The sequence below is a fragment of the Danio rerio genome, chromosome 9 (genome assembly GCF_049306965.1).
Source record: "Danio rerio strain Tuebingen ecotype United States chromosome 9, GRCz12tu, whole genome shotgun sequence".
Lineage (NCBI taxonomy): Eukaryota > Metazoa > Chordata > Actinopteri > Cypriniformes > Danionidae > Danio > Danio rerio.
The window spans coordinates 7,011,769-7,038,628 of NC_133184.1; the positions used below are offsets into that span (position 1 = coordinate 7,011,769).

A 26,860-nucleotide genomic window follows, 5' to 3' on the forward strand; every position below is an offset into this window, starting at 1 on the left:
GCTTCCGCATTGACTACACTCCTCTCTGTCGATGCGGGAGAATGAATAACTCTAAATGTGCCATTACGCACAGACGACGGAGACCAACGCGCATTATACGATGTATATACGTGGTGGGATTCATGGTGAGTATCATATTTTGTATTTGCCAATGTTTAGAGGTATTCTTCATGCCATTGACCGCAATGACACATCACTTTAAGCGGCTGTCAGTAAGTTTAAATCAATGGGATGCCCCTGTTCTGCACTGTCATATTTTTAATGGCTCAAAAATGATTCCTAGTTCTTATTTTTTAACATTTAGATATTATAAAATCTTAATACACTTCTGAAATTGTTGTAAGACAAGAATGTTTACAAAAACTTAATGATATTCACCTGTGCTATCACATGACTTTTGAACAAGGTGTTTGAACAGGATCTATCTATCTATCTATCTATCTATCTATCTATCTATCTATCTATCTATCTATCTATCTATCTATCTATCTATCTATCTATCTATCTATCTATCTATCAGACTGCCTTAACATTATATGTTTTGTATCAGTAAGTTAGATATCTTGTTTCCCTGTCTGTGGATTTTTGGCATCAGCCATGATAAAGAACACATTGTCTCTCTCTTTTTCTTCTCCTCTTGACCAGTAGCTTTAGTTTAATAGAAAGTGCCGTGACACTGAACTGAGGTACGGTGTGACTTCAATCAAGTCTTTGGCTGGCATGACTGCATAACAGTTTAAAATCCAGATAAACAGGCTCAGGGATGGGCTTTTGTGTCTTGAGCTTAAATTGCTTGTTACTGTAAAGACCAATGACACATATTATTCGTTCATCTACTATCTGTGTTATTGAACTAATTTCACAAAACATGTTTCTGTTTTGATACAAATAAAAACATGTAAAGCCTCAGTAAAGAGTATAAACCTTTTAATCAAAACATTCATCTTTAACTGACAATTTATTGACTTGTGTAATTTAAAAATGCATTTAACATTAGTATGAACAACTATTAGACTCAAATAAGTTATAAATACAGGATGAATCCTAGGGTATGTTTGATTTCCTTAAGTATAAATCTATTTTTTTGTCTGTGTGTGTTTTCAGGACCTCTTTGGGGTCAGTATGATTATCCCTTTGCTGAGTCATCATGTAAAATATCTGGGAGCAAGTCCTACAGTGGCTGGGATTGTAGGTAAGTGTCATAATTTATTTTTTTTCGTTGCAAAAAAAACTTAATTTTTTACTTATTTTGAGTCCAGATCACTATACATTCTTATTTCAAAATGCATGTAAGATGTTATAATTTTTTAAAGTACTTTTTATGCACATTTTTTCATTTTTTTCTTAAAACTAAATAAAAATTCTGTCATTAGAGTGAGCAAAATAAGATCTAGCAAGATAAGTCAATCTAGGGCCATATATACTTGTAAAATAAAATAAAGTTTTGCAAACAAAAAAAAAATTTAGCAAAAAAATAATATAATAATAAATGCAAATCTCCAAAAATCGCAAAACAAAACTTTATTTTTGAGAAATCTAAATTTAATTCGATAACAAAAATAAAGAACTGCAATGGGAAAAATAAGTGAAATGAGAAAGTGAGAAATAAGAATGAAATTTGCAAACAAAAAATGAACTGCAAATAAAAATCAAGCAGTGCAAAAAAGAAAAGTAAAATATTTGTATATATTCAACTGTGAGTTTGCAATGCTGTTTTCCCTTTTTACTTCAAATTTCTGTGTGTTTTACTTTGTGGCCCTGTTTTGACTAAGTGAAATGCGCATAAACGTGAAGTGCAAAATGAAAACAGAATTGCAAACTCGCGATAGACTAAAAGCAGATCAAAATGAGCATGAGCAATGGTCTAAAAATGTTTTGCCAATGTATATATATTCTTTTTTTTATTGCAAATATATATATATATATATATATATATATATATATATATATATATATATATATATATATATATATATATATATATATATATATATATATATATGAGCAATTCCATGAAAATGTCAACCTTATCATGAAAAAATAAACTTTTGACCAAAATAACAAAACCTATTTCAATTTGCTTATTAAGGTCTATATTTTATTGTTATGATGTGCTCTTGTTGAATTTTTAAGGAAATTGTTTTGTTTATCCATGAAATATGAGGATTGTGCCAATGGTAATTTTCATTATCATCCAACCACTTTTCGTGCTTTCAAAAAAGGGGTTAAAGACTCACCTTTTCCATGCTTTATGTTAACAGTAATCATTCTGCAGAAGGATTGGAGTCTGTAGTATAAATAATTATCCTTACTTTTTCATAACATTATTGCCCTTTTGATTTATGAGCTACATATTTAAGACATCACGCAGCTTCGGTCACGTGTCACGTCCGTAACGATTTAATGAAAAAGTTTATATTGTGGAATAAATATTATAACAAATAAAATGAAACTTTGTATACAAAGCCAAAATATGTCCATACTAATTATAATCGCCAACTCATCTCAGGTCTTTGCTCTAAACAACCACAATTTTGCGTTACGGACGTGACCATTTTTGAACTCCTTATTAATATAAGCCAATGACTAGCGCATATTTGTTCATTATGATGCTGCATTACAATTACTGACTTACATTACATAACATCCATATGTTATATCAAGAACTGAACATTTTTATTTAACTATAAACCACTTTAGTAACATTTCAGAAATAAATGTTTAATAAGAAAACAACATTTTACATATTGCCATTGGCCATAATGACTTAACCTATATTTCCTCCGTCTTACTTGCGGTTCATGTGCGCACGCGCTGCCTATAGTGAAAGATAATGATGAACCATAAGGCTTTGAACCTATACATTTTGTAAAGTATAGGCTAAGCATATAACAATTTTGTAATTTACATGTGATACTGCATTAATTTGCATACATGTTTTATAAGCTGTAAAATGAAAGCATCAGTTTGGTGCGAAGTTATAAAATATTTTTCTTTGTTTGATTTGTAGATTAGGCTATTTAAAATGTATATAAGAACCATTAATAGCTGTTATTTTCCAAATGGAAAAAAGGGTGGTTTGTTGATTGTAGTCTGCACTGAATCATGAATATGCCTAGTTGAGTTTATGACGCGGCTCCAGGCAGCACAGACGACCAGGATCAGCGCTGGTTCGTCAACTCCTGTGTCAAACTGTGGCCAGAATATCCTTCTTTCATTTTCCTTTTTTGGCAAAAAACATCTGTAAGCACGTGTGCTTGCACGTGTTACTGTCATGCGAGTAAACAAATATGTGTTGCTCATAAAAGCCGATCACAACGAACGCGCTTCTTTATTCCAGAGACGTGAGGCGCTCTGCAATGCATTTTATGTTGACAAGAAGAAAAGGAGCACGGTGCTCTTTTGAATGTCACTATAGATAACAACTGAATCAGCTGGTCTATTGTGCGCGAGTGTTGCTGTCAGTGTTTTCATAATTTAAATTTTTAAATAACATTATGAAATTCAAGATTTGTAAAGCCATACAACTTTGGATGACTTAAAACAGCGACCACAAGTCTCTCCGTCATTAAAAAGTTCGCCGTAGTCATCTTGACACTTCTGTCACCTCCAAGGAAACCCCGCCTCTGCTTTCGTTTGATTGAAGAATGAAAGACGCCACTGAGGTAACATGCTTTTCTTCTGGAGTGCACAAAGCGCGCAATGACAAAACGCGAGGCGCGCAAGGCGCATAATCAATAACCTCCATGCATTTGGTCTTTTCCCACTGCTCAAAATGCGCACGCCGCGGGTCAGGCCACAGCGGAGTTTTCGTTTCATGCAGAGCATAAATGTTTTTTATTTCATTAATTAAATAACTATTTATAAAGATAAATTATCAAAGTGACACAATTCATTTTCCAAGCCCTTTATCCAAAATAGCACTTTCAAAGCTTGAAAATTGGCTATAGCCTACATTAAAATTGAAACATTTTCAAAGATTTCCAGCACCCGGCAAATGCGCTTGAGTGCTTATTAAAATTATTTTAATAAGAATAAGAATAAAATAAGAATAAAATCTTGATATTGATCTAAGCTTTAACTACATTATATGAGTATTAAATTTGTTAGAAAATCGATAGGACCTGCAGCTGTAAATATTTAATTCAATATTACACAATCGGTTAACTATAGCCTAAAAATATAAACATTATAGTCATCCATCGTACATGCCTACAACCAATGACTATTTTTCTATGCTTGTTTAACATAGCCTACACAAAACCTTTCTTAAGTTTTAAAGTTTTCTCTCTCACCCTGGTGCGTATGAACTTTTTGCAACCTGTCCTGAAGTGACTGCCGACGAGAAAAAGAAAGCAAGCGCGAGTGGAGAAATTAAATTATTTATTCCATCAACTAACACGTTAACTAGAATAAACTAAAATAAACTTTGTCAAATATAATATTGCCATATCTGTGACAAAACTAGATTTTAAATATTCTCCACGTAGACACGGTCTTGCGCAACAGTCGGGCAATGATTTAATTCAAGTTTGTCTGGAAACACTAACTTTAGGAGCCTGCTAAACATAGGCCCATTATAGCTGATTATGTTTATTATAAATTCTATATTAGTCAGAGTATAAAAGCACCATGTTAGCATGCAACATTGTTACCGAATTGAGTTTTGAACATTCGAACGTGCGTTAACCTTTAACAACACACATGCCATAATACGAATTAAATAACAAGGTGATATCTATTTAAGTTTGATTAATTGTGCAACCTTACCATTCAGATGTCTCAGAGGTTAAAGTTTATTGGTTTACACACCCAACAGATATCCACAAATAGGTCTTTGGTCAAGTTTTGAAAGCATTTATCTGATTTTCATAATATGTCAACTGTCAATTTCAGAGCAGTCACGTCCGTAACGAAGACAAGTCACGTCCGTAACGATAGTTTTTCCTCATTAATGCAAAAATGAAAAACTAAATAAAATTAATTATATATGTCCCATGCAGAGCCAACCCTTATCCTTTTGACTGTTATATATATTTTTGGCTTCTGCATTTTCATTCACAGAATTTTCACAAAGTATGTCAACTCACAAAACTCATGTCTTTTTTTTGTCACGTCCGTAACGCATTCATTTTGCCGTCATTTTAAATATAAAACACCTGCATAGACTGATATTTTTTTGATGCCTGAACTCCATGGTTAAGGGGTAAGAAAAATATAAACATATATTTCAATATACTGTTAACATATACCTTCTCTGAGAATATACGTTTCATTTTTTTACTGCAAATGTCACGTCCATAACGCTGGAATCAGCCATATATATATATATGTATATATATGTATATATATATTTAGCACCTTTTTTTTGCAGTTCAGTTTTTGCCCTTTTTTTTTCATCACAGTGGAATGAACCGCCAACCTATCCAGCACATGTTTCACACCTTTCCAGCTGCAACCCATCTTTGGGAAACATCCATACACACTCATTCACATTCATACACTACAGACAATTTAGCTTACCTAATTCACCTGTACCGCATGTCTTCGGACTGTGGGGGAAATTGGAGCACGCAAGCTTGCAAGTTTGCAAAACTATTTTATTTCGCAAGTACAAAAGAAATAAAGAAAGAAAGAAACTCAAAGAGGTTTAAAGGAAGTAAAGGGTGAGTAAATAAATAGTGATTTTTAGACTAACTATTCCTTTAATAATATACACACAAAAGCCACTTTATTAGGTTCAGTTTAATAGTTTTGAGTTGAACACACTTTGCCATCAGAAGAGCCTTAATTCTTTGTATTGATCCAACAAGGGTGCTGGAAACATGAGTTTTTGGTTGATCCGGATTTGTCAGCTGTTCAGGCACGTGCTAAAGGATTAAAAGGAGCCCATTTGAGTTTAGTGAACTCACTGTCATGCTCAAGTAACCAATTTGAGATGATTTAAGCTTTGTGACATGGCGCAGAAGTAGTCATCATAAGATGAGTATACTGCATGTGGTGAGTGACTATAGTCACAGGTGTGCCTAGATTGTAACCACTGTTCATTCCAATGATCTTATTACCTGTTGCCTTTAAATCAGCTCAAACAAGTCCAGCCATTCTTCTTCTCTGACCTCAACTGAATTATTTATTTTTTTAGTAGAAAGGCACAATATATCAGGAGTCAATTTGATATCGGATAAATCAGATACATAGCAGATAAATGCTACTTTTCAATAAATGCATTTTTTCAATGTTATCATTATCAGTCTTACAAAGTTAGATTTTAAGTCGAGGAATTATGTATTCATTTCACTGGTGTTTTAATTTTGGTTAATTACTTTTTATTTATTTATGTTGCTTTACTTTTGTTTGTTTTTTGTCAGGAAGTACATTTTATTCATATAAGTGAAGTTTAATATTAAACTAATTTCAAAAGGAGCACGTGCTCATGATTGGCCCACCTGGCCCACATTTGCTAATCTCGATCCTCCAATCAAAGGATTCCAAGTCCCTATATATCCTCACTTCCTTTCTACAACTATCTTCATCTGGAAGAAACCCCCCTCCTCCCTTTCTTCCACTTTTATCCTGAATGGGTGGCCCAGTGACTAACACTGTTGCATCACAGCAAGAACACCAATGGCTCCGGATCCTTTCTGGGCCATCTGGTATTTCTGTGCGGAGTTTGTATGTTCTCCCCGTGTCCGCGTTGGTTTACCCCGTATTACCCGGTTTCAAATCAAATCACTTTTATTGTCACATCATCAGCAGCATGTGTGCAATGATGAGTAAAAAGCTTAGGTGTTAGCCCCAGTTTCCTCCCACTGTCCAAATATGCTTTATATTGTTGACAAAAGAAGAAAAATAAGTATTTTTTTCTAAATGTTTTACTCTCAGATAGTTCTACTTTGCCTCAGCAGCAGGGAATTTTTGAGATCGACCTGAGCTCAATCTCCCCTCGCCCTGCGAAAGGGAGGGAGCCCTGTACCCGAGGATCCCTTGAGCTCAGGGCTCTCTCCTGGGACAGCATGCCAAACAAGCGATGTATAAATCATGAGTTAAGTGTGAATTCTTGCAAAGAAAGATGGCCTTGAAAAGTTCGAGATCAATTTAAACTTTTCTGAAGTTAAAGTGTTAAAATAAAATCAGTTGTTCACTGTATGTGTTTATATAAAATGTATCTAACGGCTAACAGTGTGTTCAGACCGCTGCTTAAGAAAGTTTCTCTGGCTCTGGCCGTCCTGCTATTGGCACTCTGAGGATCCAATATATTTACATGTTTTTGTCTAAATAAATCAATTAAAAGCTGTTTTTGTAGTGAGGCTTTTGTGTTCATGTGTTTAAGTGCTAGTCTACATTCAACATGCTGTTTAAATAAGACGTTTAATAGCCTTGGTCGTCACGTTATTGCTAATTTGTGTGCATCCTACATTACAAACCGGGAAACCTGCTATAGCAATGATTAAACTCTGTGATTTGTTTTGCTTGGGAACTAATGTAGCCAGAAGGACTAACAAGTTCTGATAGGTTGCTGCTGAATCGTGTCATGGCTCAATACCAAAATGTTGTCTTGTTTTCAACTCTTGATGCTCACACTACCTAAATGCACCATGTAACTTTTGCTGGAGCCTGCAGTTGAAAATAAATGACTTTGGCTAATTTGACACACTTGCCGATGGTGGTGTGAATGCAGAGTAATACATTGGCAAACTGCCTCTACTTTTAAAGAGATTTTGATTATTGGTATCACTCAACGATTCCTTATTTTTGCATCCCTGTTTTTTAGACAATACTAGAGATGGTTGTGTATGAACATCAGCAGTTTCTAAAATAGTCAGAGCAGCCCGTCCGGCACCTAAAACCATACTTCCGTGGCCCCATGACTCTTTCATTTTAAAACTCTTGATTCTGATCATATGCTTGTTAACAGAGTACCCTGTGAACTGAACCATGTGTGTCAGATAAGTGAGATGCAGTGTTTCTGATTGATTAGTTTAAAGTTCAGATTGTCCTGTCTGCCATATGATTGGCTGATTAGATGTTCACATTAACCAGCCGTTGCTCTTTCTCACACTGTTTGAGAGTAGAACATTCTCAGATTATAAACACACAGAAATATAAAAATGCATGCTTTAAACATACTATATACACATTCGGTGACTTATGCTGGCTTTGGATTTAAGCTCTACATCAAGTTTAAAGAAGTACACAGAACTTAGTTGTGTTGTGAAAAATCTTATTGGTAAGAAAAAGACACCAATATTCAGTTAACAGTTTAAGTTAAAATAATCAGAGATGGAAATTCTTCCATGCAGGAACGTTGTGTAGAGCGCTGGGCAAAATAATTGTAATGTAATAAATATAATGTCATTTGTTTTTGTAAATATAGATATCCACATTTTTGCACATCCTTGGATTTTTGTACTTTTCTTGTCAACAGATGACTTCATAGGCATACCAAGCTGTAATTCTTAGGGCCAAGACAAGCATGTGTTTGAAATCACCAGTACATTGCCTGCACCTCGTCTCTGATTAAAAGGGCTGCTTAAAAATGGCCAATATAATGCCAATGAAAATCATCAGCTGAACTGATATTTTCACTTATTTCATAAGGCTGGCTGCTTGGATCACAAGGTCTTGTTCCTTTAACTGTTTGATTGTGAAACTAATATTATTTTTTGTTTTCTCCTTTGTCTGTTTTACGTTTTTGCAGGATCTACTTATGGTGTATTACAACTTTTCTCTAGCACTTTGGTGGTAAGTAGTTTTTTTTGTTTGTTTGCTGCTGTAATATGATCAAATAGCTACTCAATTCAAACTCTGAACCGGAAATTTCTGAGACTTTTATTTCAATATCTTAGGGTGCTTTCACACCTGTGAATCGATTCAGTTGTTCCGAAACAGGGATTAAAATTGTGACATTGTTGCTCTTTGCTCTTGGTGCGGTTCGCTTTCACACAGCAAAGTTTCTAAACGGACCAAAAGAGCTAAAACAAGTCACTTGTGAATAAACTCTCCTCACATTGGTCAGGGATTATTTTGCAGAGTCCCGCTTAGCTGTCAGGGGATGTAGTGTTTTGGTGGTGTTTGAAAAGGTGCGTGCGACCTGTCTGAAGAGCGAGGAGAGATGCTGTGGGGAGGGGTGAGATGGGTGCGCGACATATTTAAGGACTGTGAGGGAGACGTAAGATTACCGGGAGATTATCACTCGTTTGCGGACATCTGGGAGACTCCCAAAACTTCCCTACTCACACCCTACTCATAATTCGGATCGTATCGCTTTCTCACTGCAATCGATCTGCTCCAGAGTTTGTTTCAATCGAGCCGAGACCACCTCATTCAAGCAATCTCGGAGCAATTGATTTGGCCTGGATCCTAGCGCGATTTCTGGTTTCACATATGCCAAACGAACCGTGCTAACTGGGCAAACGAGACAGGTTCAAAAACAAAAGTGTAGGTGTGATAGCACCCTAAATGTACTTTCAAATAGCAATGGGCGATTAATCGAAAAGTAATCAAAATTGACATTCAGAACCTACAGTATAATCGATAAAGTTTTTCTAGGTCAATTTTTTCAATTACTTTCCCCACAGCATGTGAAGTCACATGACCCTGCTTCATTACGTTATTCCACCAACATATTGAGCATGGGCTTCGTAATTACTGAGAAAACACCAACAAGATCGGCTTGTACCAAAGAAAAAAGGCATATTTACAGTACAAAAATTGTCATTATAATAAATAAATCATTCATGGAACTCACGGTGGCACAGAGGATCGCCTCACAGCAGGAAGGTCGCTGGTTCGAGCCTCAGCTGGTTCAGTTTCTGACATTTCTGTGTGGATTTTGCATGTTTTCCTGTGTTGGCATGGGTTTCCTCCTTGTGATCCGGTTTCCACCACAGTCCAAAGACATGTGCTATGAGTCAGTTGAATAAGCTAAGTTGGCCATAATGTATGAGTGCAAGCAACTTTTCTATGGCCAGAGCCCAGCAGCATCCCCTTGATTCCACCATTTTGGAAGCGATCGGCCGTCTGTTGGATCTTATTGCTGTTGCGATGGCAAACAGCTGCTTTGTTTTTTATTTATTTATTTAAAAAGCGCATTAAAGCTGAGATAAAACCTAAAAAATGACTATACAACACTTACTGTACAATCACAAGACTGGCAATCATAAGCACTTTTAATAGTTTATTTTACAGACCTAATGTTTATATTTTAACCATACTTATTCTCCTGAAACTGTCACTTTTTAGTTAAATTACTTTAAATTACTTTAATTTAATAGTTTACACATTGGCATAATCTAAATTTAATACTGGCATGTTAAATTAAATACATGACTTTCAAAATAGGATGTTGATAACAGACTGACAGTACACGTTTTGTAGCAATATTATATGTTATAATAGTAAATAGTATTTTTTCTAGTGTCGTCTGTTGAAAGCTAGTAAAGCTTTTATGTAAAAAGCCACAAGGAGACGGAGTCAAGGGAACTTGAGAGTTTATGGCAATCCCGGGCCTACTGAGCTGTAAGACCACCTCGATGATACAGTGTCTCTGGGGGCCTCATGAACGAAGACCTGCATTTAATTCATACTAAAACATTGCGTACGCACAGTTAAATAGAGGCAGACCTGCCGTAAACACCCAAAGTCCCTTGACTCCGCCCTCTTGTCAAATCAGGGCCACAAAGTGAAACATGCAGAAATGTGAAGTGCATCACAAACTCACGGTGATATATATATATATATATATATATATATATATATATATATATATATATATATATATACAGTATATATATATATATATATATATATATATATATATATATATATATATATATATACATATATTTGCACTACTAATTTTTATTTGCAGTTCTTTTTTTGTTTGCAAATTTCATTTTTATTTATTAAAACTTTTTTTTCTCATTGCAGTTCTTTATTTTTGTTAGCAAAGTTACCTCTCAAAAAAAAAATTTGCTTTGCGATTTTTGGAGATTTGCATTCATTTATTTATTTTTTTTGCTCAATAATTTTACGATTTGTCTCCATGGAAATTAAAGCACGCATACCAATAATTGTTTGTTATAATCAACATACAGCAATCCTCAAACTGCATATGGCTTTCACGTCTTGAGTGCGTTACTGTAAAACTGGTCGTCATGTAACCGTTGACAAGCACACCGACACACACATATTTAAATTGGCTAAACCCTGAATGGTCACGGGTCTTGTTAAGAATTGAAGGAGATATTTGTCTTTTCTTGGATGTTAAGCATAGAGATAGCAGACAGGAACAGTAAGCCTCTATGGCATGCCTGTAGGCCAGATACAGAGAGAACATAGTAAATCCAATTTAATTTTTTATTGCATTACGGCAAGTGTGCGGTGTCTGCAGATCTGAATGTGTGTGCGTATGTCATGCCTCAGTTTAATGAGTGCTGGTATGGAGATGCCTGCAGTGTTTGCCTGAGGGCCTGAGCCGTTTCATTTGCCACGTCCGATCTGTCTGCCTCTAGGCTAAAAATTGGAGCTTTCTTGGGTAAAACATGCTTTCCTTTAATAAATGGCTAAGAGTCTGACTGAAAAGTGTTGCTGTGAATAAAAAATGTCTCAGTACATGATGGATGTCACTTAAGTTGGTGTCCTGAGACACTGCACAATGCATAAGTGCCCTCTAGTTTTGAAAACAAACAAAAATTCATGGGATGCTACACGTCGATCAGGTGAAACCTCTGGGTTTGCTGACATGAAATATTTTGGAGAGGGCTCTTTTGTTTAAATTAGCTGTTTTGCTACGATTAATCAAGGTTAGCTATTTAGCAAAACAAAGAGAATGGCTTACAGCATCTTAGATGCAAAATTGGTTATTGTTGTCCAATTCCATGTGTGCTGTAGGAGGACTTATTGTACAAATAATGAATGTAAAAGAATAAACTTAAGACCGATGCTTAATGGTTACTGAGAATTAATTGCATGTTAATTGCGATTCATTGAGATTGTAAATTAGGTTTAGTTAATATCAATCAGTTAGCAATTAGTTAGCAGTTAGCATCTTTAGCTTTAATTGTTGGCCTGTTTACCTTTACCCGTAGACCTATTTCACAGTTACTCATAAAAGGGAAATTCATTCATTCATTCATTTTCCTTCATCTTAGTCCCTTTATTCATCAAGGGTCGCCACAGCGGAATGAACCGCCAACTTATCCAGCATATGTTTTACACAGCGAATGCCCTTCCAGCTGCAACCCAGTACTAGGAAACACTTAAACACTCTCACATTCACACTCGTACACTGCGGCCAATATTTATTCATTCATTTTCTTTTTGGCTTAGTCCCTTAATCTGTGTTCGCCACAGCAAAATTAACCGCCAACTTATTTAGCATATGTTTTAAGTAGCGAATGCCCTTCCAGCTGTAACCTATCTCTGAAAAAAAAAACTACGGCCAATATAGACCTATTTCTTAGAACGCAAGATCACCCATTATGCTTTGCCTGTATGTGCAAGGAGTATGCTAAGATTTTCCGATCGGCAGCTAATGGGTATAAACAGTCCCATTCGAGCAGCTTTGAAACGATAGTTTTACTCTATTTTACCTGCTTTTATCATCTTTGGCCTAATACTGTTGTCCATCAGCACCACCTCCTGGACTGATCATTTAAAAAATTAGATCAAATGGGATGAAAAACAGCTGCTGTGAGGCATTTCCCCTCGTTGTCATGCAGCATCTTCTGGAGTTCAAATGAAGCCCCGTCATCGCTAAAGTCAACGTTTTCTCTCTCTTTCAAATATATAACCAACCCAAACAAATGTAGTTTACCAAAATGTTTGACACACACACACACACATAGCCTGTACTGTCCCACTGACACACTGATTTAATAACTGTGACAAAGTGAAAATATAGGCTAGTGTCAATTCGAAATGACAGAAAAACACAAACCGTGGTAAAAACGACACACTAAATGAAACATAAACGGCTCGCGATTAGAATGAAAAGCAAATCAGCCAGCAGAGTATCAATAATGGACTTTTATTGGTCATTTATTGTAAGTTGCATGACTTACATACTTGTTAAGTTTCATGCCAGTAATCTGGTTTGCTCTATGATGCAGTAATAATTTGTGTGTGTGTGTGTGTGTGTGTGTGTGTGTGTGTGTGTGTGTGTGTGTGTGTGTGTGTGTGTGTGTGTGTGTGTGTGTGTGTGTGTGTGTGTGTGTGTGTGTGTGTGTGTGTGTGTGTGTTGCAGAGCCGCTGAGCTAACAGCTGACAGGCCGGGAACACACACACACACACTGTATTTGTATTTCTGACAGCAGACACGTAAACTAGGAGAACGTTTTCTCTCGCGCTTGAACCACATGAGACGGATTATAACGGCTTTAACAGACACCTTTCTAAGTTGTGTGTCACAAAAACATCCTGTAATCCATTAAAAACACTATTAAAACTCATTTTCGGAGCGCAAATGACCTATTGTAAACGCTGTAAACGGAAGTTCTAAGCCTTCTACCGGAAGCATTGGTCGCTATGGCGCCCTCCATGCAGCAGCCAAGAAAAAGGTCCAAGCTTATTCAATACGACATGTCTTTGGACTGTGGGGGAAACTGGAGCACCCGAAGGAAACCAACGCCAACACGAGGAGAACATGCAAACTGGTCCAGCTGGGAATCAAACCTGTGCTCTGCTGTGAGGCGACAGTGCTAACCACTGAGCCACCATGCCACTCTATAAAGTAATATTTCACCCAAAATTTGACTTTACTCAAAATGTACTCTCCCTTAAGTGGTCCCAAAACTTTGAGATTCTTTCTTCTGCTTAACACATTTTGATATCTTTGATGCAAAGATATTTTGAATAAACATGTAAATGTGTATAGTTACAGGTTTCCAGCTTTCTTTAAAGTGTCTTTTTGTGTTCAACAGAAGAAAGAAACATGTGAAAGTTTGAAACAAGTAAATGATGACAGAATTTTCATTTTTGGGTGAACTATCTTTTTATAAAATTACTGACATGAGTACTGCCAAATATTCTTAGGCATTTAGATTTTTCCAAAACAGTTTCTCTACCACGTTCCTGGAGGACCACCAGCACTGCATGTTTTGGATGTCTCCGTTGTCTATCACTCCTATTACAGGTTTTTCAGTCTCTGCCAATTAGCTGATGATCTGATTCAACTGTGTTTGGTTAAGGGGACATGGAAAATGTGAAGAGCTGGTGGTCCTTGAGAGTGGTTGAGAAACATTGTTCTAAAATACATTGTCATGTGTGTGTTATGTGTGTACATGTAAATGACACAGTTTTAATTACCATCTACAACTATGAATTGCAATTTAGGGAATGTAAAATATAGTAGTCAACATTTTGAAGTTCAAAAATCTTGATCAAAAAGGTTTTTCAAAATGATTTTAGGAAAACTTTTGAAAGGTTTTGATTCACTTCAAATGTTGACTACTGTATATCCACTTTCAGTCCAAATAATATTACATATCACAAATTATATTAATATTCATTCATTAATTCTCTTTTCGGCTTAGTCCCTTTATTAATCTGGGGTCACCACAGTGGAATGAACCCCCAACTTATCCAGCGTATGTTTCTTACGCAGTGGATGCCCTACCAGCTGCAACCCATCTCTGGCAAACATCTATACACACTCATTCACACTCATACACCACGGACAATTTAGCCTACGTGCCAGGCATGAAAGCTTGACAGGTGTAGCAACAGTAACTAAGGAGGGTGGGGCTTAGCTAAGGGTTAATTAAGCCTACCCAATTCACCTAAACCACATGTCTTTGGACTGTGGGGGAAACCGGAGCACCCGGAGGAAACCCATACAAATGCAAGGAGAACATGCAAACTCCACACAGAAACACCAACTGACCCAGCCGAGGCTCGAACCAGCGACTTCCATGCTGTGAGGCGACAGTACTACCAATGCGCCACCGCGTTGCTCAGTCTTAATGTTCATTTATTAATTTTCTTTTTCGGCTTAGTCCCTTTATTATTCTGGAGTGGCCACAGCGGAATGAACCGCCAACTTATCCAGCACTTGTTTTATGCAGCGGATGCCCTTCCAGCTGCAACCCATCTCTGGGAAACATCCATACACACTCATTTACACTACGGACAATTTAGCCTATCCAATTCACCTGTACCACATATCTTTGGATTGTAGGGGAAACCGGAGCAACGGAAGGAAATCCACACGAACGTGGAGAGAACATGCAAACTCCACACAACTAACCCAGCTGAGCCCCGAACCAGCGACCTTCTTGCTTTAGCGACCTACCTACCATATATTGCATGTATTTAAAAATGTATTCCACTGTCTCATTGGCAGGGAAGTTGGAGTGATGTGGTTGGGAGGCGCTATTCACTACTGACGTGCCTTTTGCTGAGTGCCTTCGGATATGGCCTGCTGGGTCTGTCCACCAGTATTGCGCTCTTTGTGCTGGCCAGGATACCAGTGGGTGAGTACTGAACAGTTCTGGTTCAAATAGCAAAATATAGTATGCATTAGTGCTTGAAGTCACACATTAATGGGATTTTGCTTTCTGTGGAAAGGGCTCTTCAAGCACTCACTGTCTATCTGCCGAGCGCTGCTGTCTGATCTTGTGACGGAGAAAGAGCGTCCTCTAGTGATGGGCCACTTTAATGCCGCCTCAAGCGTGGGCTTCATACTGGGACCCGTGGTTGGTGGATCTCTTACTGAACACGAGGGAGGCTTCTACTTATCCTCATTCGTCTGTGCTGCCATTTTCCTTCTAAATGCAGGTGAGGAAGACAGTGTGGTTACACGAATAAAGGAAAACAACTTAGAAGTATAGACAAGTATAAAGAAACCTAATGTTTTCTGAGATCGTGTTTCAGTTTTTTTGCGATGCAATAAATGGTTTGCCTAAATGGTCATCCTCATTTCATTCCCAAACACCAACACTTTCTTTGACTAATTAAAAAATAAAGAAATGTGTAAAACTGAATGTGATTGAAATGTTCCTAAGGATTGGATTTTGAAATTTCATAAGCAATCATGAAGGTGCTAAATATATATATAGACATTTATTTAATCTGTTTTGATGCTTGAAAGTTTTAGTCTTTGATCATTACGCTGTAATTTGCATGTCAATTGCTAGTAAATTAAAGCATTTTAATATGATACAGGGCGACGCAGTGGCGCAGTAGGTAGAGCTGTCGCCTCACAGCAAGAAATTTGCTGGTTCAAGCCTTAGCTGGGTCAGTTATTCATTTCTGTGTGGAGTTTGCATGTTCTCCCTGCGTTTGAGTGGGTTACCTCCGAGTGCTCTGGTTTCCCCCACAGCCCAAAGACATGCAGTACAGGTGAATTGGGTAGACTAAATTGTCCGTAGTGTATGAGTGTGTATAGATGTTTCCCAGAGATGTGTGGAAGGGCATCCGCTGCGTAAAACATGTGCTGGATAAGTTGGCGGTTCATGCCGCTGTGGCGACATCGGAATAAAAAAGGGACTAAGCCGAAAAGAAAATGAATGAATGATATGATACACATTATACTGTATTTAATAAATTCAGTTTGTAAATGCAGTTAGCTGCCTAGAATTTTTAATCCACTCAAGTAGAAGTTGGTGGGCACAAGTATGTTAGTGAGCAGATAAAAAGCTAATTACAGCACAACTAAAATGGTTGATTTAAAATGTCTTTTTAATGTGATATTAATATAAGGTGCACTTTCTGAAAGTCATCTTAAGTATGTTCAAGCTGTAGTTTGTAACTTGTTTGAATTTAGTGCAAGCAACCAGTCAGTGTTTAAAACCGTCTTTACCTTAGCCTGATGGTCACAATGGTTAGCTTGTAATAATGCTTTATAATTTGAGTGGTGGGGCTGCACGGTGGTGCAGTGGATGACACGGTCACCTCACATCAAGAAGGTCACTGGTTCAAGCCTCGACTAAGACAGTTGGCGTTTCTGTGTGGAGTTTGCATGTTCTCCCTTTGTTCATGTGGGTTTCCTCCGGGTGCTCCGGTTTCCCCCAAAAGTCCAAAGACATGTGGGTTAGGTGAATTGAGTAGGCTTAATTAACCCTTCGCTAAGCCCCGCCCTCTTTAGTTACTGTTGCTACACCTGTCGAGCCTTCATGCCTGGTAGGTCTTTTTAAATGTGTATGTGCCAGTGTCACACATTCAGGATTTAATTAGTCATTTTGGCGAACAGGTGAGATATCCAAGAAAGCCAGACAAAAAAGAACTGCAGTATACGTTACAAGGGTATATTCATGACAAATATTCACGAATAGGCAACCAATTACAAATTAATTCGGTCCCACTTTATATTAAGTGTCTTTAACTACTATGTACTTGCATCAAAAAAAAAATAAATACAATGTACTTACTGTGTTTATGATGTATTTGAGAACACTTGTGGTGCTTTTGAGTTGGGATAGAGGTTGGTTTATGGACAGGTTTGGTGGGGTGGGTAGGTTTAAGGGTGGGTTAAGGTGTAAGGGATGGTCAACAGTGTATTTACAAATGTAATTACAAAGTTAACTTCAGATGTAATTACATACTTGTATTTAATCAAGCATAAGTACACAGTGAATACATGTATTTACACAATAAGTACATTTTAACAAACTATTATTTCCTGTGTAAGTACATATTAGTTAAGGCCACTTAATATAAAGTGGGACCATTAATTCAATCAAAATTGAAGCTAGCTCAGCCTAGCCGCCTCATACCTTGATCATTCAACAGATTAGTTCATCCACAGCAGGAGAGGTAAAATTTAAAAATAATCTAATAATAACAAATTAAACCGTGATTTTTCTATTTTTTGCCAAAAAGCCTGATAGATTTATTGTTGTGCAATGAAATATAGCATTACTAACCGACGAGGAAACAGGCATGGACAGAGCTTTTACATAATTAATGACTTAAAAATAGCTGTGAGGCAGCATTGCTAAACACTGGGTCACCGTGCCGCCCTATAAGGGTAAGGGGCAGTAGAGGGGGTGGAAGGGGGGATTCTTCAAGACAAAATGAGTGAAGTGAAAAACTCTGCTTATTTATAGTGAGTTAGTATTCATCTAATTGATGCATTAGGTAAAGCTAATGCGTGACCAGACGTAATCAATTATAAAAAAACAACAGAAAAATACATATTTACTTCTAGAACACTTGTTTGCAATTCAAATAAAAGGTCACATGCAGTACATCCAAGTGCACTACTTCTTCATAACTAACCCCTTCAAATATTTACTACAAATAAAGCAGTCTACTAATTCAGATGCTGTCTTTGTAGGTTTGGTCTGGATCCTACCATGGAGTGAGACACTTAATCACTGTATTGATGCAAACGCTAACGGCAAACCCAAAACCAGCAAAGCCTACGACAGCCTAAATAATTCTGTCCAGCGGAACTGCTCAGAAAAAAACCACCTCCGGCATCCAGACGCATCAGCAGTTGGCAGTAGGGAACATGGGGGCTGGAGCTGGACGAACATGTCCATCGTCCAGCCTGCCTGGAGACAATTAACCTCAGTGTGGATTCGCATCCAAATGGTGGCATCCTCAGACATGTGGGACGTCTTCCTAGTGCGCCTTCTTATGGCTCTAGCCATAATGCTATACTACAGTAACTTCTCCTTGGCCATGGAAGAGCGTTTTCAACTCAAACCAAAGATCACAGGATATCTGATCAGCTACAGCAGTATGTTGGGAGCCCTTGCTGGGTTTTTAGTGGGCCCCGTTACAAACCTATATGGTAGCAACATGTCTGCTTTATTATTGCACTCTACTGTACTCACCTGCACTTTGATCTTCCTATATGCAGCTGCACCAAATGTATGGCAAGTTGTGCTTACCTCCACATTTTTTGCCATTTCTACCACAATCGGACGCACTTGCATCACCGACTTGGAGCTTCAGCGTGGAGGATCCCAAGCTAGTGGGACGTTAATTGGAGCAGGACAGTCAGTCACCGCTGTGGGACGGGTTTTGGCACCACTTCTTTCTGGATTGGCTCAAGAATTCAGTCCATGTGGACCTCCTAGTTTGGGGGTCATATTGGCACTTTTAGCTGTGGGTTTGCTACTCATGAGGACTCCTAAATGGCACAGCAAGACTAAGGTTAAAGACAAGAGTGCCTAACAGTCAAGTGATCAGCACTCAAACTGAAAGAAAGACTAAGGACTGTAATGGCAGCAGTCTTTTTTTCTCTCAGGCGATGTGAAGTATTGGATCTGTATACCAGCTACTGAATGTCAATGTGAGACGTGTTCCTCCAGGGTGCCGTGCTAAAAGAAGGCAACTGACAGAGTCTTAAAAGATAAATGTTTATATCAGAATATTTTAAAAGCACCCGATATGGGATATTCGTTGCTTCCTGGCCAAATTTTGGACTAGTAGTCACTTATAAATTATGAAGGATACTACTGATTGACTTCCAAGTTGTTGGAGGGAGAAATGTATCTTCAAGTACATGGAGTTTACCTCACGGTGGCACTGAGCCCTTTAAAACCACTATTCAAAATGCTTCCCAATTGTAGTTACCCCAGAGTCTAGCAATAATGCTTTCTGTAAACCAGAGATTTGAGAAAATACTGGGTACACTACCATCACAATATTGGGGTCAGTATGATTTTAGGTTTCATATAAATGCTGTTGTTTTGAACTTTCTATTCACGAAAGACCACAGAGTTCCCTTTTGAGGGAGCTTGTTGTGCTGCATCAGAAGTGACGACATTTCAGGGGAAAAAAACTGCATAATTGCATCATGAGGCACTTGTAAAATCAGTCAAATAGTGTTGCAGGACGTGGTACATAACTACCCTGTACCTGTGAACCTACCCTGTGCCAATAAAGCACACCCTTTAGACGCCACCACAAGACGGGTTGCTCGAAGGAAGCCAAGCAGGGTTGAGCCTGGTTAGTATCTGGATGGGAGATCACACTGAAAACAAGGTTGCTGTTGATGCTTGTGAGGGCAGCTGTGTTTACCTTAAAGTCTCTGTGGGTTCTAAACAATGACTGTAAAAAATAAGGACGATGCGACAGCCCTTTTTCCCATTGAACGCCTTGAGGGCAAAACGCCTGCTTGACGGGCACAAACTGACGCAAAAGACTGCTGAAATTGGAGCCTTGACATGCGCAGAAGGACTGTCTGATGGAGCCAGAGGAGGAGCCGCGAAAATGAGCGGAGTCGAGCTTCCAACCAAACGCGTTATGTAAAATCAACCACGCCCCCCGAACTTCTCAGCATGCGTTTGCTGTCATATCAACACAAATGGATGTAATAACGTTAACAAATATGAGGGTTTTATATATTCAATCGTGCCAGCTCCGGGCCGCAGCGCATAACCTACTCGCGGCATCGCGGGCTGATTCCGGCTCGCATGCGGCAGCGCCGGCTCGCTCACCGACGCATCTGGCTCGATTGACTCGGGCTGGAATCAGGCAGTGAGTCCAGGCATCCGGAGTAGGTCCAGCAGAGGTAGTCAGTCTGAGCTCTAAGGGATAAGTCTCCGGCAGGCGAGAATCTAGCCGGAACTGTGTTTTGCTATCTGGGTGGTTAGGCGTGTATCAGCAAACTAATAAAGCCCGAAAAAAGCCCTGAACTTAGCGAATAAAAAGTGTTCCACCAGGATTATGTATGTCAGAAACTATAGTTTACTGCTGAACTCATTTTGTCATGGTAAAATAACACAGAAATCGAATAATAACATTTCAGTCTCCTGCCGAAGCTCAGACGCGCTTCTTTGAGAAACTATCAATCACAGCTGTCAATCACGATGACACGCCCAGCATTAAATTACTGCTAAAAACAAACTGTTTACAAAAATGAGGATCTGCACCTATTTCAGCACAATAACCAGTGCCTTAATCGACCAGAACCATCTTTCGGGACATTTTATTGCAAGTGTAATAATTTTTTTTATTTGGGCTCAAGTCTCCTTCATTAACACGGAGGAGGCGGGCTTTATGACTTGTACTGCAGCCAGCCCCCAGGGGGCGATCTAACGGCCGAGACCTTCACTCAAACGCAGGCTTGCGGCACACTTGGTTCTAAAGCCCCAGTTCATTGGGGAGACATTGGAGGTCCTGACTTTGATCATCAAACATACCAAGACAATTCTTGTAAATATTAGGGGTGTAACCCTAGTGTCCTGGCCAAATATCCTTACAAATCGATCCCTACTCATCATGGTCTCCCAATCATCCCCATCCACTAAATTGGCTCTATCACTTCTCTCCATGTGCAGCTGGTGTGTGGTGAGTGCCCTGGCACCATTGTCCTGGGGCTGCAGTCGCATCATCCAGGTGGATGCTGCACACTGGTAGTGTTGTGTAGAGACTCTCTTATGTAATCGTAAAGCGCTTGGGTGTACACATGGCCCTACATGGCATTACACAATAAATCTATAAATGCACATTATTTATTGTATCTTCAGCATGCACTCTGTGTAAACTGGATGTCTATTTAGTATTTGTCTTGCATAAGCACATAGAGCATCATTATATTCAGACAAGCTCTGTGTTGAGTGCATAGAAGTACAGCCAGCTTGCTCAGCTCTTGAGGGAGCTGACTGTTAAATTATGATAAACTCTCTCGAAAGAGTAATCCACTCTTGCCGAGTGCTCCTTGAGGAGGGCAGTCTGTAAGACCTTACTGACTGTTCGTTCTAGCTCGCACTGAGGTACAGTGGTGATTTGCATATTGCTCTTTCTTTTCCCTCCCTAGTCCCTCCAATTTGTCCTGACTTTCATAGAGGATGAGTATGGTTATGAGTCGACTCTTAGTAATGAGGAAAATCTGACCTGTCATTTAGTGCCTTACTTGCCATCGATGCTTAAGGCCCTGACATTGCGCTCCGGACCACGAGAATGGTCATCAAGTTTGGGGGGTAAAGAATATCCAGTAGCAGTTCTGGCTGGTAGTTGCCTCCATACTATGGCAATATTACAGACATTCCACGTTGAAATGATGGGGAGGGAGTTGGCCCAAATGCTATTGAAGAGTTGTATTGGGCCACAGGTCTGTCTCTCGAGGAGGCCGCCACATCAATCAGGCACTCTATGGCAGTCCTTGTGACATGAGAGAGGGAGGTAGATCAAGTTTGTTGGATGCTCCAGTTAAACATCTCAGTCTTTTTTTATAACTCTGAATAAAGTCATCTACACGATCATCTCAAATCTAATCCATGGATCAGTTTATTGAGATAGATCTCAAGGACATATATTGAAATTAATTTTATTTACACTTAATCAAGGAACAGACAATTTGTAGACAGGGACTGATTTCCAGGGAATAGAGACTTCACACAGCTCTTTGGGAAAGGTTCAGTCAAATAAAAGTGGATCTGATTACCTCAAAAGTAGCATGCCACTCCTCCACTGTTGTTCTCCCTTATGCATTCAGTTCCAATAGGGTAGGATGCCATGGTACAACATCTGAATGCCTTTCCCCCTATCAGAAGATTCCTTCCATGAAGGACCTTCTGTTGGCAGGCAGCACAGTCCTCCACCCAAATCTGTGGAAGCTGTGGGTTTAGCCCCTGAAGGGGGCCAACTATCATAAGCTCTGGTCTGTCAACTGAGATATTTTTACTCCACAGCCCCAACCAGAAGGAAATCGTATTCTGTAAGGTGAATCATTGTATCTTCTTGGTGCTACGAGCACCATTTTGACCCAGTCAACTGCCCAGTTGGTACAGTGCTGGAATTGTCCACAGGATCAACTACTGTAGCTCTATATTAAAGGCTTTTGTGGTGGCCATATCAGCCTACCATGTAACTTTATGTTGTGAATCTTTAGGGAGGGGTTCTTTAAATGCATGTTTCAACAACTTGTTGTGCCTGGTCAAAGAACTACATGTTTATGTCCACAGAGCTGCTGGTGGTATAAATATGAGCAATTGTTAAAAACAAAGGTCCACTGCCTCCAAACCAACATTAATCGGGTGTAAAGCTTGCAGACAACCTTCACCTTACATAATAAGGGCACACTCACCTAAAAGACTTCAAAAGCCTTGTTTTCAGGGGTGTCCCTACAGGGGTCTACCCATTACAGATTTGTAAGGCTCTATCAACTGGACCTTACTAGGACTAAGTATTAGGGTGCTTTCACACCTACACTTTTGTTTCGGAACGTGTCTCGATTGCCCAGTTAGCGCGGTTCGTTTGGCATATGTGAACAGGGCAATCGCGCTCTGTTCCACGCCAAAGTAATCGCTCCGAGATCGCTTGAATGAGGTGGTCTCGGCTCGATTGAAACGAACCCTGGAGCGGTTCGATTACAGTGAGAAAGCAATCCGATCCGAGCGCGGTTATATCACAGTGTTTTATGGATATGTAATAGGCATACGGCCATATGAAGAGAGAATTATCAGCATGGCAGGAAGTTTCACGAGTCTTCTGATGCCCGCAAACGAGTGATGATCTCCCGGTAATCTCGCTTCTCCCTCCCGGTCCTCAAATAGGCTACGTCGCGCACCCTTCTCACCCCTCCCCACCGCATCTCTCCCCTCAGACACATCGCGCGCGCACCCTGTCAATCACCACCAAACCACCACCTCTCCTGACAGCTGAGCAGGACGCTGCAAAATAAACCCTGACACTCTGACCAATGTGAGGAGAGTTTACTCTCACGTGACTTGTTTTAGCTCTTTTGGTCCGATTAGAAACTTTGCAATGTGAAAGCAAACCTCTCCAAGAGCAAAGAGCAACAATGTAACAATTGTAATCTCTGTTTCGGAACAACTGAATCGATTCACAGGTGTGAAAGCACCCTTAATCTCTTGATAATGCATAATATACAGTACAGGCATTGTCAGTACAGAGAAGTGGGTGTTCTCCTTCCCAAAGCTTTGTCACTTCTGATGCACAGCAAGTTCCCTAAAAAGGGAAAGTCTCAGGCTCTGCATACCATGCTTCCCTAAAAAAGGAAAGAGATGCTGCATCCCTTTGCCATACTTTCTACATGCCTCTGATTGACTTGCTTCAAAAATCTATGCGCTCTATTGTTTCCAGGTTACACTACATCATGATGTCCTGCAACACAGTTGGACTGATTTTACATGTACTTAGTGCCATCGTGCAGAGGAAGTGTCATCATTTCCAACACAGTAGCTGCGTCTGAAATCACATACTTCCATACTATACAGTACGCTAAAAATAATATGCTAGCCGAGTAGTATGTCTGAATTTGAAACCAAGGGAACCATGGTTGCATATTTAACCTGAGATATTTCCACAAACATCCCACATAGCTAAATATCTCTGGCCTAGCTCTGGCCCACACAATCTGCTTTTGCTTGGCCCACATGCCGCAGTGACATGACTGGACCAAGTCTGGCTTCCAGACAAAGGCCAAAGAAGGACCATATCTGGGCCAAGTCTCAGCCAAGTTAAAAAGCCATAACTGAGCCTGAACTGGGCCAGAAATGTTGGTTTGTCACGACTGCAATTGAAATTGATAAACCCATGAACTTGTGTGCTTCAGGCACACTTAGGGGGGTGATTGGTAGAGTTTATTTATTTTTAGTTGAAAATAATAACAAGGTTTTTTTAAATTTGGGTCAAGATAGGCCAAGCGGACATGGGCCACATATGAATCAATAACATCTGGGCTAAATATTACAATTTATACTTGGACAAATTATTGTGTGCCACCTTAAAGACGGCATCACCTCTACCAAATTAGAACCATGTTTGGTCCACATACTGTATGCCAGTGCCGGATGAATGCCTGCGGTGCCAGATTTATGCCAAATCTGGGCCAGAATTCTTTGCTACCTGGGATATTGAGGAGCACTACTGTCAAGATTTCAGCAGAGACTTCAGTCAAGCATTGCAAAATCTTGTCAACCCCCAACTTTTGTTGTTTATATGTGGGAAATACTTTCACAGTTTTTATTTTTATTTTGAGTCGTTTTTTTTAACATAATCCAAATGTTTATTATGTATTAACAATTGGTACTTTTGTAGGTTTTTTATGTTGTTAACATCAGCAACAGTGTTTTCACTTGTGTTGACGAAAATAAAAGAAGCCGGAGCCCACACAAAATCTTGGTTTGATGTAATTTCTTTTATAGTGTTTCTTTTATAGTGCTTTATTTTACGTACAATGACATCGTTTCATAAAAACTTGCAGGTTTTTTCATGTTCATTTCATTGTCACAAAATTACCATACATTTCTATTTTTTATAATAATATACTAAAATATTTGTGCGCATTTACTTTCATTTCACAACAAGATGAATACACATCCAAATAATGTTCTTTTAACTTTCATGGTCAAGTAAAAAAAATGTTAAAATGTGCAAAAAAGATAAAGTTTTTGTTTAATTTGCCTTATTTATATCGGTAACACTTTATTTCTATGGTCCATTTGAGTATTAATAGACTGTCTGCTTAATATCTGTTGATACTGCTCCTTCAACAGACATTTAACTGACTATAAGAAACAATGCAAGTGCATGTCAATTTATACTAATCCCAACCTATCAGTCTACTTATAATCTAACAAGAATTAGTTGACATGTAAATGCAATGTAAAAAACGAACCATCAAAATAAAGTGTGACCTTATATTTAGAGTGAGTAATGTGGATTTAGTGTCATGGAAAGCTCTATTGTTTATATTTGAGCAGAATTTTGTTTAACATGGAGAACGTTCTTCCCTTTCTCACACGTAGACTTCTTTTGCATTGTTTACTTCGTTTCAAAGTAGTCGGATCAAGTAATGTCAGGTCAGCTGCTTTAAAAGTATGATCACATTGTTCATGTGGTTTCTGTCGCATCTACTGTGGTTTTCTCATCAGGGGATGTTGGACATCACTGTTGTTTTGTGGTTCCTCTGTCCATCCATGAGGAGACAAGCTCGACTGCTGCTCTTCAAAGTCTGTGTCCCTACAGTTTCTAGATGTGCCATAATACTGACGTGAGGTTTGATGTCCTGAATGTCTGAATTTTGACCTTGGATGTGACATCTTGTAAGGAATTTCTTCATTTGGTTCATTATCTTCCCTCAGATCGTTCAGCGGCCTGAGAGGAATCCCTGCTTTAGATGACGATCTCCGCTGATGCCTGAACGTTGATCTGTTTGATGGATACGCAGTCTCAGATTCAGCATCAATGTGGTCTGAAAACACAACAATGCATGTTACTATCCACTATAATCAGGGTTATGAACAAAAATAACCAGAAACACTAGTATTTTCACAAGGTAAAAATGGTTCACCAGCAGGGAACTTACTTGCCTGACAATTTTAACGCAGGATATGTTACAATTTTAATGTGTTTGTTTTTAAACATGTAGATATTTGCATATCAAACCATTTGCATGTAAAAGTGTAACCTGTATTTTTCTTTAAAAATATCCTATTATCAGTGCTTAATGACTGATAATGCGTCATTCTGTGATAACAACCTGAAGGACACAGCCTCATGCTGCGTTCACACCCGACGTGGAACGCACGTCAAGCTAGAGTGATTTACATATTAAGTCAATGAAAACGTGTGAATAGACGTCCTGCGGCGCGATACACGCGAATGGTGCGGCGCGAATGACGCAAATTGCGCGAATGGCGCGGGGCGAATTGAGCGTTTTGCGCGTTTGACGCACTTAACGAGCGTTTCGCGTGAATCTATTGATTTAGAAAATCTGAACTTCAGCGTACATTCGGGCCGCGTTAACCAATCAGAAGCTTGCTCTTGTGGGGGCATGATTGTGACGTAGAACCACAGTTTATCAAACTCGGCTTGGCTCAGTCAGAAGCACCGCTGAAAGCCTCCGTCATCCAGGTTCAGTTTCTGGAGGAGTTTATGAGCTTAAAGAGCTGGATGCGCCTCTGAAAGGATATAGTGGACTCAGACACGACCCTAA

At 38.9% G+C, this 26,860-nt stretch overlaps 2 protein-coding genes across 4 annotated transcripts in view; one reads left to right on the forward strand and one right to left on the reverse strand.

Annotated features, from left to right (window-relative positions):
• mfsd9 (major facilitator superfamily domain containing 9) lies at positions 1-25,044 on the forward strand. The gene is made up of 6 exons (XM_001921308.8): positions 1-125; positions 1,105-1,192; positions 8,699-8,742; positions 15,344-15,473; positions 15,568-15,777; positions 18,278-25,044. Exons 1-6 carry the CDS (start codon positions 42-44, stop codon positions 19,123-19,125), a joined length of 1,404 nt encoding a protein of 467 aa, XP_001921343.6. The 5' UTR covers positions 1-41; the 3' UTR covers positions 19,126-25,044.
• Positions 25,045-26,860, reverse strand: part of slc9a2 (solute carrier family 9 member 2) — a 29,271-nt gene continuing 27,455 nt past the window's right edge. For 2 of the 3 annotated variants that reach the window (XM_073912041.1, XM_068223427.2), the window contains exon 13: positions 25,045-26,116. In XM_073912041.1, the coding sequence (XP_073768142.1) occupies positions 25,776-26,116 (341 nt within the window). In that variant the 3' untranslated portion in view covers positions 25,045-25,775. 3 annotated transcript variants of the gene reach the window in all.

What these genes read in the sequence shown, in the direction of transcription:
- mfsd9 (XM_001921308.8), top strand. Translation starts at nt 42, where the DNA reads ATGAATAACTCTAAATGTGCCATTACGCACAGACGACGGAGACCAACG. An exon ending in TACAGTGGCTGGGATTGTAG is followed by an intron (nt 1,193 to 8,698) that starts GTAAGTGTCATA and finishes ACGTTTTTGCAG; the next exon opens with GATCTACTTATGGTGTATTA. An exon ending in GCTGGCCAGGATACCAGTGG is followed by an intron (nt 15,474 to 15,567) that starts GTGAGTACTGAA and finishes TTCTGTGGAAAG; the next exon opens with GGCTCTTCAAGCACTCACTG.